The sequence below is a fragment of the Lolium rigidum genome, chromosome 2 (genome assembly GCF_022539505.1).
Source record: "Lolium rigidum isolate FL_2022 chromosome 2, APGP_CSIRO_Lrig_0.1, whole genome shotgun sequence".
NCBI classification, from domain to species: domain Eukaryota; kingdom Viridiplantae; phylum Streptophyta; class Magnoliopsida; order Poales; family Poaceae; genus Lolium; species Lolium rigidum.
In genome coordinates, this window is record NC_061509.1 from 7,315,130 (window position 1) to 7,326,641 (window position 11,512).

Genomic DNA, 11,512 nt, shown 5'->3' on the forward strand with positions numbered 1-11,512 from the left:
ATAAAACGGTGAAAACGGTGAGCATGGCATTGGGGTTATAAAAGAAACTCTTGCGGAGGTCTGGTGGTATCTTTCTGTCATTTCCCATCTGAAACATTTATCTGCTAAACCAAAAGAGTCAAAACTGATGTGTTGCTAATCGGAAGAGCGAAGAAAATGTAGAAATCTAAGAGACCATGCTAATTCTATCTAATGGACAAACATCAAATGAATCATCTGTAATAGTGGAACATCACATACATTCTACCACAATATAGGCAATTGATTGTAGTTAACCGCTCGATTAGATGTTATCATAGCTGGTTCAGAAACCTTATGTGATTCTTGTTGATCCTCTTTCTCAAAGCTGTTTACTCCTGCTCATGGTGACATCTTCTTCTCCGGTGATGCGTCTCTCGTTGCCTCCTCCAGTCATGCTCTAATACAAAATCTTTGGCCAGGCTCGATTACACAACACAATCTCATGGGCATTTTTGGCACTCACACAAACATGGAAGAACACACCAATACACAAAGGGCGATGTTTTGGGACGCATTAACCATGCGTATTTTCTGTTTTTTTTGTTATTTTATTCAACCTCAAAATATTTGCGGACTACAAGGCGATGACCCGCTTCATCAAAAGAAAGGTAAGCATAACTCGTCATCAACGTGAACAAGCACGCTTCTGGCCACATACAGACGCGTGCACATGCACGTTCCTTATTTGCAATTTGAAAATAAACAGTAGAGAAACACATACGACAGAAATTTTACCATAAACATTGATCAGATGGAGATGCTGTTGGGGATGCCCTTGGCCGTGATCCCGGTGGCGCTCTCGCCATCAATGTCAGAGGTGTTGGGATAGAGCAGCATGTAGGGGAACTGTGCTGGCCCATTCCTGTTCTTGAGATTCTCATCCTTGTTCCTACTTATGATACTCTTTTCAATGTCGATCAGGCTTTTGCTGAACTTGTCGAACACCTTCTTTGCCCTGTCATCTGATGTCCACTGTGGTTCATCGCGCTGCCCAAGGTACACCTCGTCGGAGGAGTGGTTGGACAGAACCTCAATCACAGACACTCCAATGATGCTCTGAAGCTGGCTCGTGATGGTGTGGATGAAGGCCATGTCCGGATTAGTCTCCACCTCCTGGTACTCCTTGGTTCCCGGCTCCGGCATTGGCCGCCGGCTCACTGTTGGGCGGTTAGGGAGGTAGCCAGCGTAGGAGTACTGGCCAAAGTTGACGGCCGCGTGCAGCGCGGAGGCGATCCAGATGATGGTGGCACAGGACCTGACAAGCTCCTGCACTGTTGTCATTTTGGGCCACCAGGGCTGGTCCTTGATGTCGCCATGGCCGACCTCACGCACCTCCTTCCACCAGGCCTGCAGCTCGGCATCGTCTTGAACCACATTATCCCTGGGGTAGTAGATCTTGACGTACTCGTCGGCCCAGTTCTCGATGGCCGACCAGACAGCAAGCCCGTCCACCGCGTACGGGTAGTCCTTGATGAGCAGCGACACTCCACAGGGGCTGGTGGAGTCATGCTTCGCCACACCCCTCTTGATGAGGTCTACGGGCAGTGCCTGCTCGGTGAAGTTCCAGTTCTTGTAGACGTCAGAGGAGATTCTGAGTGCGTACTCACCGGGGCAGACAGTCATCTCAAAGAAGCCGCCGGCGCTGATGAGGACTTGGCGTGCGAGGGCGTTGATCATCATGGTGTCACGGTAGTGCGGCTGCAGGAGCTTGTAGATGGGGTGGGTGACGCTGAGCTGCCGGTTGGTGGCGATGATGAACGGCTCGATCACCGCATGGGTGTGGAGCCAGTGGCTGATGAGCCCATGCCAGGCGGAGTCGTTCACAGCGGCGTAGGCCTTGGCCAGTTGCCAGATGGTGTCCTGGACCTTGTTGTCCGACTCGGAGCCTGCAGAGGAGGGGGGCGTGTAGACCTTGCTGTCGGCGCCGACCACTTTGGTACCGATTTCGTCAAGGCGTGGCCTGCTGAGCTCGATGGCGATTGGCTTGAGGGTGTCGTCATCCTGCAGGATGAGCAACGTCCTGGTGGCGTAGACGAAGGTGTTCTCGAGGCTGTTGATCTTGAGCAGCTGAGGTATGAAGTTGTCGTGGTGGTCCAGGATGAAGAGCCTGCCGTCGGTGATCGCCTTGTCGACGGTGAGCTTGCCGAGGTAGGGCTGGATGTGCTCCACCTTGATGGTGCTGGTCTGGTCGCCGTACCCGTCAAGCTTGCTCCTGGGAGGAAACTCCTGCAGGCGCGTGATGATGTGCGGGTTGAGGCCGGCGAGCATCTCGCGGGCAAACTCCTCGTCCGTGCGCCACGCGAGCTTGTCGTTCTTGATGACCTCCGGCATGGGCATCTTCAAGAGGTAGGAGCTGCCGGATGGGCAGATGCTCTTGAGCGGCGGGAAGACTTTGAACATTAGGTCCATGACGGGGACGTCGGGGATCTTGATCCCGCCCTCGTAGAGCTTGTACATGTCCTCGAAGTCGTCGAACTCGCGTGGCACTGCGGTGTCGAAGAGCTCCCTGGCGAGGGGGAGGATGCCGGCGCTGATTGCCTTGAGGAGGTAGGAGGTGAAGTCGGCCTTCTTAACGTGGTTGAAGCACTCGTCGCGGGGCACGTAGAACTGCTGAAGCACGGGCACGACGTTGCGGCTCTCGCACGTGGGATCACTCTTCATGGGCTTCCTGCCGGTGCGGCCGCGGCGCGGGTAAGGGTAGGGGCTGTCGGGGCCGCCGAGGGTGGGGCGAGGGCTCTTGTTGTCGGGATCGCCGAGGTCGTTGTAGAGGTCGTAGCGGTAGACGCGGTCGTGGTCCTGGTAGGCGCGGTCGTGCTTCTGCTTGGGGTGGTCGCCTCGCAGGATCTGGAGCTCCTCCTCCCGGTACGGCTGGAGCAGCACCGGCATGTTGCTCGGCAGGCAAGTCTGCATCGAATTGCATATGCTTATTAATTTTTTTGTTCATTATTCTTGTTGTTGGTGTGGAAGTGAATTCAGGAATGAAGCTAGACTCGTACATCGTTGGTGAAGAAGACTCGGTCGTAGTGGTACTTGTCGGTGTTGTAGACCCATGAGTTTGCAATGAAGACGATGGGGCCATGGTGGCCGGGGACGTCGTCGATGGTGATGGTCTTGAGAAGGAACTGGGTGGCGTGGTAGTTGCGGACGATGACGGCGCCGGGGAGGCCCTGCTTCTTCACGTCCCAGTCGAAGGTGACATCGTAGGTGGTGTCGCTGTGGGTCATTGGGGGCAAGTGCATCACCCAGTGTTCCACGCGCTCCTCCTCACCCACCAGACCCCGGCTGGCGTCGTCTGTACATCGATGATGGCCCATTCTTGTTAGCTGCTTAGCTAATTAGCTATATTTCACTTTATTTTTAAAAAACTGTAGAAAGAAACCTATATGAGTATTTTTTGCACTGATACTTTGATCGGCGAATAATAGATGGCCGGAGACTATTACCATGATCATTTTCTAAACATTATTAGTACAAAACGCTTGTTGAACATGTTCTAGATCTTCATGAAAGACATAGATAGATATAGTATTTGTGACTCTGGATATCTATTTTGAAAGGAGGGAAAGGAGATCATGCTAAGTAATACTACTAATGCAGTAGATAGGCTAATAGATGGATGTATATATGCATGTATTCAGATGTTAATTACTTTGATCGGCGACGGTGGAGCTGATGAGCTGACAGGTGACGCCTTTGGTGGTGAACTCATCCCAGGTGTCGTGGCTGAGGGGGGCGCCGCTGGAGTGGTTCAAGTCGAGGACGTTCCTGCGCTGGAGCAACACCTTGCCCTTGAGCTGCGCCCGAGTAAACAATCCGAACATCTTGGCTAACTCGATCACTCTCACTCTCACTCCCAAGCTAACTAAGCTCAGTGATTACTTGGCAACCTGGTTGTGCTTGGGATGGAAAGCTCACGATCTGCTGCTGCCTATTTATAGGAACTGAAGAACAGTGCTGTGCTGGAGCTATAGCTTGCTGCAGTACCGTACGTGCGTGCGTGTTACACGGGCTCGCGCGCCTACCCTTGTTCTGTACCTCGATCCACGTCCTCCTCCTGGCTTCCAATTCGCAGGGCACGACGTGTGGACGGCAGGCCGGCGTCGATCGCTCACATTATCGCCTCTCATCGATACAGCCGATTCAGTCGCTGCCATGCATGGAAACCTCGTGAATTACGCATGTGTGTACATCGTAGACGGCCCATATATCACCCGGAGACGGAATTGAAGAAAATGCATGAATTAATTTGCCACCGATCCTCACTTGCTAGTAAACAAATTCAACCCAGTAATAACTAATAAGTAATTAATTTCTTACCTTAAAAAAGTACTAATTAATTTATGTTACGGGAATCTGAAAACGCAAGACCTGAAATCTGACGCACATACTGTTGGGATAAGGGTTAGGAAGACAGGAACGATAGGAGGAGAACCATATACGAACAATACCCAATCCTACTCGTCCTGGCTGTCCATGCATTCGTCCTAGGCGTATGTCGTCGTGATACACGCTCCGGTTACTTTTTTTCTTCTTTAGACAGAAGATTATTCTTTTTTTCCTTATTTTAAGGATTACGAAATGTTTGAAGCGTTACAACAACACATCACTCGCAAGCGCCTAAACTGAAACAACATATCCATTCTAGCGGCATAATGGAACTCAAACGATTTGGCCCAGCGATGCTTCACACGACGTCTTGTTTGTTAACACGAGAGTATCAACATTGGTCGGTGACAGCATGTCAGCTTGACTCTCGGGAGAGAAATCCACACCATAGGTAAGATCTAATAATTACGCAAATCGCAAAAGTTGAAAGGAAATCGAACAACAAATACATTTTTGCGATCAATTTCGGAATATACCTTCGCGATCCGGTGTCGGGCGCCTGCTCGATGCAGGCTTGACGAAGGGTCGGTGAAGCGAAGGTGCTGATAACGCGTTGTGCAACCTCTGCGGCTGGCCGGTCCCAAGGTGCACATCGTAGATGAAGTAGACGAATAGCAAAGGCACACCGAATGCGTAAAGTAAACTGACACAGGGGAGAATATGGGGAGAGCTCTTTTATTGATTTTTTTTGTCAACTGGTACGTATAATGATTGAGCTCCTTCTATATATATAGGCCTAGAGAGATAAAAGGATAAGACCCATTTAACGTTAAACGTGAGGGAAGACTTAGTCAGACGTGCCCACCGAAGTGGGGAGGGGACGAGGCCGGTCGTCTGATATGCCTCCGGGCATGAACCCTGGAAGATATGGACCAAATTCTAGGAAGGATGGAGATAATGGGAAGGAGATGGATGTAAATGATGGGAATTTAAATAGTAGGAAAATACTGAATTTTGAAGGGCGGATGGTGAACCCTCAGGCATTGGCCATTGTAGGAGAAAGCACAGTAGCAAATATGGTGGGTATTTTCGATGGTAATGGCGTTGGTACAAATACTGAAGTGGGCACCCAGGGAAGGTGCAAGCCCAGAAAAAAACCTAGACGGGAAAGGAAGATCTAAATGACATGATATCGGCGACCTCTGATTCGGAGGTTGACCGGATGCAATGTAAATATTAGGATACAATGGTCGTGGCCTTCAAGGGGCTGCGGCGATCCGGGCTCTGCAGAATCTGTGTAAGCGGAGCAGTCCGGATATGATCTTTTTGTCGGAAACTCATCTGGATGAATGGCCGGCAGAGTGTTTGCATCGTACGCTTAGGATGGATCGTAAAGAAGTTGTTCATAGTGACGACCGTAGTGGTGGCCTCCTGCTCTTGTGGAAGAAAGAGTTTCAGATTTTTCTTAGGTATAAAACCAACAATTATATTGATGTTGAAGTTGGATCTGGAGTGGAGAATGTCTGGCGGTTTACTGGCTTATATGGTGCACCAAACTGGCAAGATAAACACTTAACTTGGCAGTACCTTCGGGATTTACATGCTCGAGTTGATTTGCCCTGGCTGGTAATGGGGGACCTCAATGAAATTTTCTATCAGTTTGAGAAGGAAGGAGGTAATCCAAGACCCCAACATTTTATGCAGACGTTTAAAGATGCACTAGATGATTGTAACCTGGTAGACTTTGGCTACATTGGTCATAAATTCACCTGGCATAGAGGTAAAATAAGAGAAAGGCTTGATCGGGCTCTGACCAATGAAGCTTGGAACCTGAAATTTGGGGATGCGGTTTTGGAGAATATGAAATACAGTCATTCTGATCACAGACCGTTCTTAATGAAATTTAACCTTCAGTTGGAAAAGAATGTGCGATCTGTTTCATTCGGCTAGGGGCTCTCAACCATTCTTTCAGGTCAAGCGGAACCATGACTCCACTCGTTAGGTCTGGTGATTAGCAGTTTTTGATCCCTCTGATCCTGGATCCAATGTGGAGAGTGGAGACAGGCTCAGCCCACATGCATCATTTGATGAAAGCACTCCAGTCCAGTCGCCTCCGATCAGTGGCTTGTCAACCACCAGACCGTAGCTCCTCACCAAATGCCCCTACGTTGGGGCAACACAGCACATGACTAGTTCGCTCAAGGACCACACCCTCTCGAGAGCAGGATGCCGGCCGAGATGGAGCGCCAATGAAATTTAATAAAGAGGAGATTGAAGAAAGAAATGGACCAACTGTGCTAAGATTTGAGGCCAAATGGTCGAAAAAAACACACTTTAGACAGGTAGTTGAGGAATCCTGGGAGCAAGCTGGTTTGGGTTCTCAACCTACCTCGTTGGCGGGTAAACTTGCCTTTGTTCATGACCAACTACACTATTCTGCAAAAATCTAAGAAGGCTATTAGGAAAGCTCAACGCAATTTGGAAAAGGTATCAAGGGTGCCTTTAACAGATGAAAATATTGCGGAACAGAGAATGATAGCGAAGGAAATTGAAGATTTGTTGGAAAAGGAGGAGATTCATTGGGCCCAAAGAAGTAGGATCAATTGGCTGCAGCATGGGGATAAAAACACCTACTATTTTCATCATTTCGCTAATGAAAGGAAAAAAAGAAATATGATAAAGAAATTGAAAGATGATAGTGGTGCCTAGGTAGAAGGGTGGCTGATCTGAATCTCATGGTATTAGACTATTTTGGAGGCTTGTTCTCTTTTGAAATCGAGGAACCTGATCCGGATCTTATAAATAAAGTTAACCCCAAGGTGGATGATCGTATGAATGAACATGCATTGGCCACTATTAGAAGGATATGGCATATAATTGTTGCTACCAAAATTATTCCTATAATCATTGTTGTTAAAATTATTATTTTTAATGAAGTTCACATCAACATGCTCTTGTTGAGCAACCAAAGAAGCTAACATAATGTTATTTGGATCAACATGAGCTTTACCATTAACAAGCATAGACATAATAATATCAATCTTATCACTCAAGGAGGAGGTTTCTTCGACAGAATTTACTTTCTTACATTGTGGAGCTCTCTTGGTGTGTCATTCTATATAACTAGAATGATACCCCGCGCGTTGCAGCGGGTATCTCTTTAAGAAATGTAATAAAACACATAAAACTTGGTTTATAGAATATGCAATATTTAGTTGGTCATAGTAGCTGAGACACTAAATTTAATAGTCATGAAATGGATAAGTATTTGAAAATTTCAAGATTGTTATATTTCAGAGTTGTACGTGATTGATTTAGATAAGGTGAAATAAACCGACTGTAGAACCAAATGATATGGATGGCTTGCATGAAAAATACATGCACATTGCGGCATTACGTTTTTTAAAATATCATATATGGTTACGTATATAAGAGCTCATAATTAACATTAATTCGCAAAGAGTTTATTTGGTTGCCAAAATTATTTGGTGTTCAAGTTGCACATGACTTAACTATGTAATGATATAGCATGAGGGTGCAATATTATCAATCGAGCGACAAATAAAAAGAATGGCATTGCTAGTTTAATGGTTAAAATAGATAATCTAAATATCTTGCATATAGAGATAGATAATAAGTAAGGACTACCATTAGTGGGATGAGGTGGACAAATAATTGGCTAAGGAAGTAGGTGATGTGGATAGCTTGCATGTTGAGATAGAGAAATATTAATTGCACTTAGTGGGGTTTTGTTTTATAAGAAGTGTAGATTTATCATCATATCATCAAGTAGTTTTGTTGCAGCATCCAAAGTAATGGACATAAAGGTACCTCCAGCAGCTGAATCCAGAAGGTTTCTTGAAGAAAAATTCAGTCATACATAAAAAGTTTGGATGATCATCCAAGAAGTCAGTCCATGAGTGGGACAATTCTTTACCAAAGATTTCATTCTTTCCCAAGTTTTAGCAACATGTTCATTATTAAATTGTCTAAATTTCATTATGTCACTTCTCAAGGATATAATCTTAGCAGGAGGATAATACTTTCCAATAAAAGCATCTTTGCATTTAACCCAAGAATCAATACTATTTCTAGGCAAAGATAGCAACCAATCTTTGGCTCTCCCTCTCAAAGAGAAAGGAAACAATTTCATTTTTATTATGTCACCATCTATATCCTTATACTTTTTCATCTCACAAAGTTCAACAAAATTATTAAGGTGAGAAGCATCACCATCAGTAGTAACACCAGAAAATTGCTCTTTCATAACAAGATTTAACAAAGCAGGTTTAATTTCATAAAAAGCTACTTCAGGAGCAGGTGGAGCAATATGTGACAAATAGGCGGGGAAGAAAGTATGTCCTTCAACCCCTGAAGTGTTGCATCTGCTGCGTCGTCCCAGATAAATTTGTTGTTTTCTTCAGCAGTTTGTACAAAAGTAGTGCCTTTTCGCCAAGACGGCTAACAAATCTACTGATTGCAGCAACGCAACCAGTTAATCGTTGCACATCTTTTCGACAAGTTGGCCTCTTTATGTTTAGGATAGCCTTGATTTTTTTTGGGTTTACTTCAATGCCTCTGTGAGACACAATGAAGCCAAGGAGATTTCCAGCTGGTATGCCAAAGATGCACTTTAGCGGATTCAACATCATCTTGTACCGTCGGAGATTCTCGAAGGTTTCCTTGAGGTCGCTGATCAAGTCGGATCCTTTCCGGGTCATGACCGCGATGTTGTCGACGTAAGCGTGCATGTTTTGGCCAATTTGGTCCTTCAGGCACCGCTGCATCGCACGCTGGTAAGTGACACCTGCATTTTTCAAACCAAAAGGCATGGTGACGTAGCAGTAAGTGCCAGAGGGTGTGATGAACGAGGTCGCCTTTTGGTCGGAATTCTTCATCCGGATGTGGTGATACCCGGAATATGCATCAAGAAAACACAGAAGTTCCACCCCTGCCGTCAAATCAATGACTTGGTCAATGCGCGGCAAGGGGAACGGATCCTTCGGACAATGCTTATTCAAGCCGGAGTAATCGATGCACATTCATAGTATTTCAGAATTCTTTTTGGGTACAAGGACGGGGTTTGCGACCCAATCAGTATGGATAACTTCTACTACAAATCCCGCCTCTAGTAACTTTGCTAATTCCATCCCTATCGTGCGGTGCTTCTTGTCTCCAAAGCGACGCATAGCTTGCTTCACCGGTTTGGCACCCGGATTTATGTTGAGGTAGTGCTCGGCGAGTTCCCTTGGTACTCCGGACATGTCAGAAGGTTGCCATGCGAAGATATGTGGTGACCCGGCATACCACTGCATGATGTAGTATGCAAGTCTGACATAACACCAATGAAACACCGTTCCACTAGTATTACATCGCTCAGAGTGTTACAACAGAAACATATGCGGGTCCAAGACATGTCTATAGAATTACAACTCTGACTCTTTACAGAAGATCAACATAGCCTCCTACTTTACAATGAGGTAAAACTGCAAATTAACTCCAGAAGAATGACTCGTAGTCTAATTTTACCACGAACTCTTTTTAAAGAGGATTTGACTAGCTACAGAGGCTATGACAAGATTCTAGCTAAATAGGAGCTAGGTTTAGGAAGCTAGTCCCCTTCTATTTCTAATCTAGGTTTTCTCTTTGTTGGATGTGGTATTTGACTCTTCTGTCATGGTCCTGTCCCTTGAAGTAGTTGTTGACTCCTCGGCCTTCGAGTTGCACTGTAGATCCTCATTTGATGTCTCCATATCTAAACAGGGGATTTAAGGTGGGATGAGTACGAGCGTACTCAACAAGTTCATTATAGGAAAGAGGTGTTTAATGCACTAGCTACAGCCATGGACCAGAAAGTCCAAGGCAATGCAAGTTTTTGTAATCATTTCTTCAAAAGGTTGCTTTTATTCTGAAGAGCTATGTCCGTCAGCCTTCACCGGTTTACTAGAACTTCATGGAGTTCCTTTCCGGCCGCGTTCGCAGTTCCATAACCCGGAACAGGGAGTGGCAGGTCACGATTTGATACACTCTGTAGAGGTGTGTTGCTTTACCCATAAGAGATCTTAACCTTGTTGCCAACCGAGTCTAGTTCTCGTCCACACTTCCTTGGTGTGAGGCCCGGTATAAGGTCCTAGCCAAATTGTATTCCTTCGCAACCTCGCACACCCACCCTTTGTTGCAATTCCGACCTTGGGTCCTCGCCGGTCCGTATAACTTGGATACCTTACGACCTTGACAACTATCAGGTATCGCGACCTTGATACCTTCGCCGGTCGTTGCAACCCATCATAGACCGCATTACCGTGGGGACTTAAAGCTTCCCACAACTTTGCTTCCTTTTTCTGATGAACCTTCATCTTGTCTTCAAAATCTTCAGAATTCGTCACTTCCTCACACGGATACTATTACCCTCTAGATCTATAAAATCAAGTAAGATCTTGATATTGCAACATGCATTTGCATATCAAAGTCAAACTTCATGTATGGATCTAGCCAAACAATGAAAATCCAATAACATCCAAGAAGATTCGGCTTTGTGCATGTAATGCACATCATCATAAGCCTGAATATAATGGTTGAGTAAGACTTCTCTAAACATCAGGCTGAGATGTGTAGTATATAACACCACATAATATAGGTTTAGGTCGTGATACTTAGCACATATATATATGGCATACTACTATTTGTCTCAACATTTACCCAAATTGCACAATTGCAATGAGATAAACTTGAAACAATGGGATCTAGAAAGGGTTAACCTAATTTCCTTTGGAAGTTTTAGATTAACTTTCATTATGTTGAGGATTACCTCACATGATATCTATAGGTTCTAACATGGCTACTCTAACCACATAACTGTTAGAGTATAACTCTAACACTTACATATGTTTCTACAATAAGATTATGGTCCTGATATACTTGGCACGATTGCCATGGTTTTGGATCATAATTCTTGCACTATCATTTAACACTTGGCTTCATATTGTACTCCTCCTAAGTATTGATGATGTTCTAGTCCATCACATAACGATTCTCAGGTGAATCATATATGATTAACAACTCTACCATGTACGTAAATATATTTTATTCGTATCTCTCTTCCTTACCTCCCATGATAGACTCATCATGGTCTATACTACCTCATATAACTCATATTTATCACTTA

At 45.4% G+C, this 11,512-nt stretch overlaps 1 protein-coding gene across 1 annotated transcript; it reads right to left on the minus strand.

The window, feature by feature from the left end:
• Positions 1–523: 523 nt before the first annotated feature.
• LOC124691233 (putative linoleate 9S-lipoxygenase 3) lies at positions 524–3,924 on the minus strand. The gene is made up of 3 exons (XM_047224505.1): positions 3,671–3,924; positions 3,018–3,313; positions 524–2,925 (listed from the first exon to the last, which is right to left on the minus strand). Exons 1-3 carry the CDS (start codon positions 3,840–3,842, stop codon positions 769–771), a joined length of 2,625 nt encoding a protein of 874 aa, XP_047080461.1. The 5' UTR covers positions 3,843–3,924; the 3' UTR covers positions 524–768.
• Positions 3,925–11,512: the final 7,588 nt, after the last annotated feature.

Excerpts from the sequence above, each read along its gene's own strand:
- LOC124691233 (XM_047224505.1), bottom strand. The coding sequence starts at position 3,842 with ATGTTCGGATTGTTTACTCGGGCGCAGCTCAAGGGCAAGGTGTTGCTC. Across the intron at positions 3,314-3,670 it reads CTCCACCGTCGCCGATCAAA|ACGACGCCAGCCGGGGTCTG; the intron begins GTAATTAACATC and ends ATCGATGTACAG. Across the intron at positions 2,926-3,017 it reads GAGTCTTCTTCACCAACGAT|ACTTGCCTGCCGAGCAACAT; the intron begins GTACGAGTCTAG and ends AATTCGATGCAG.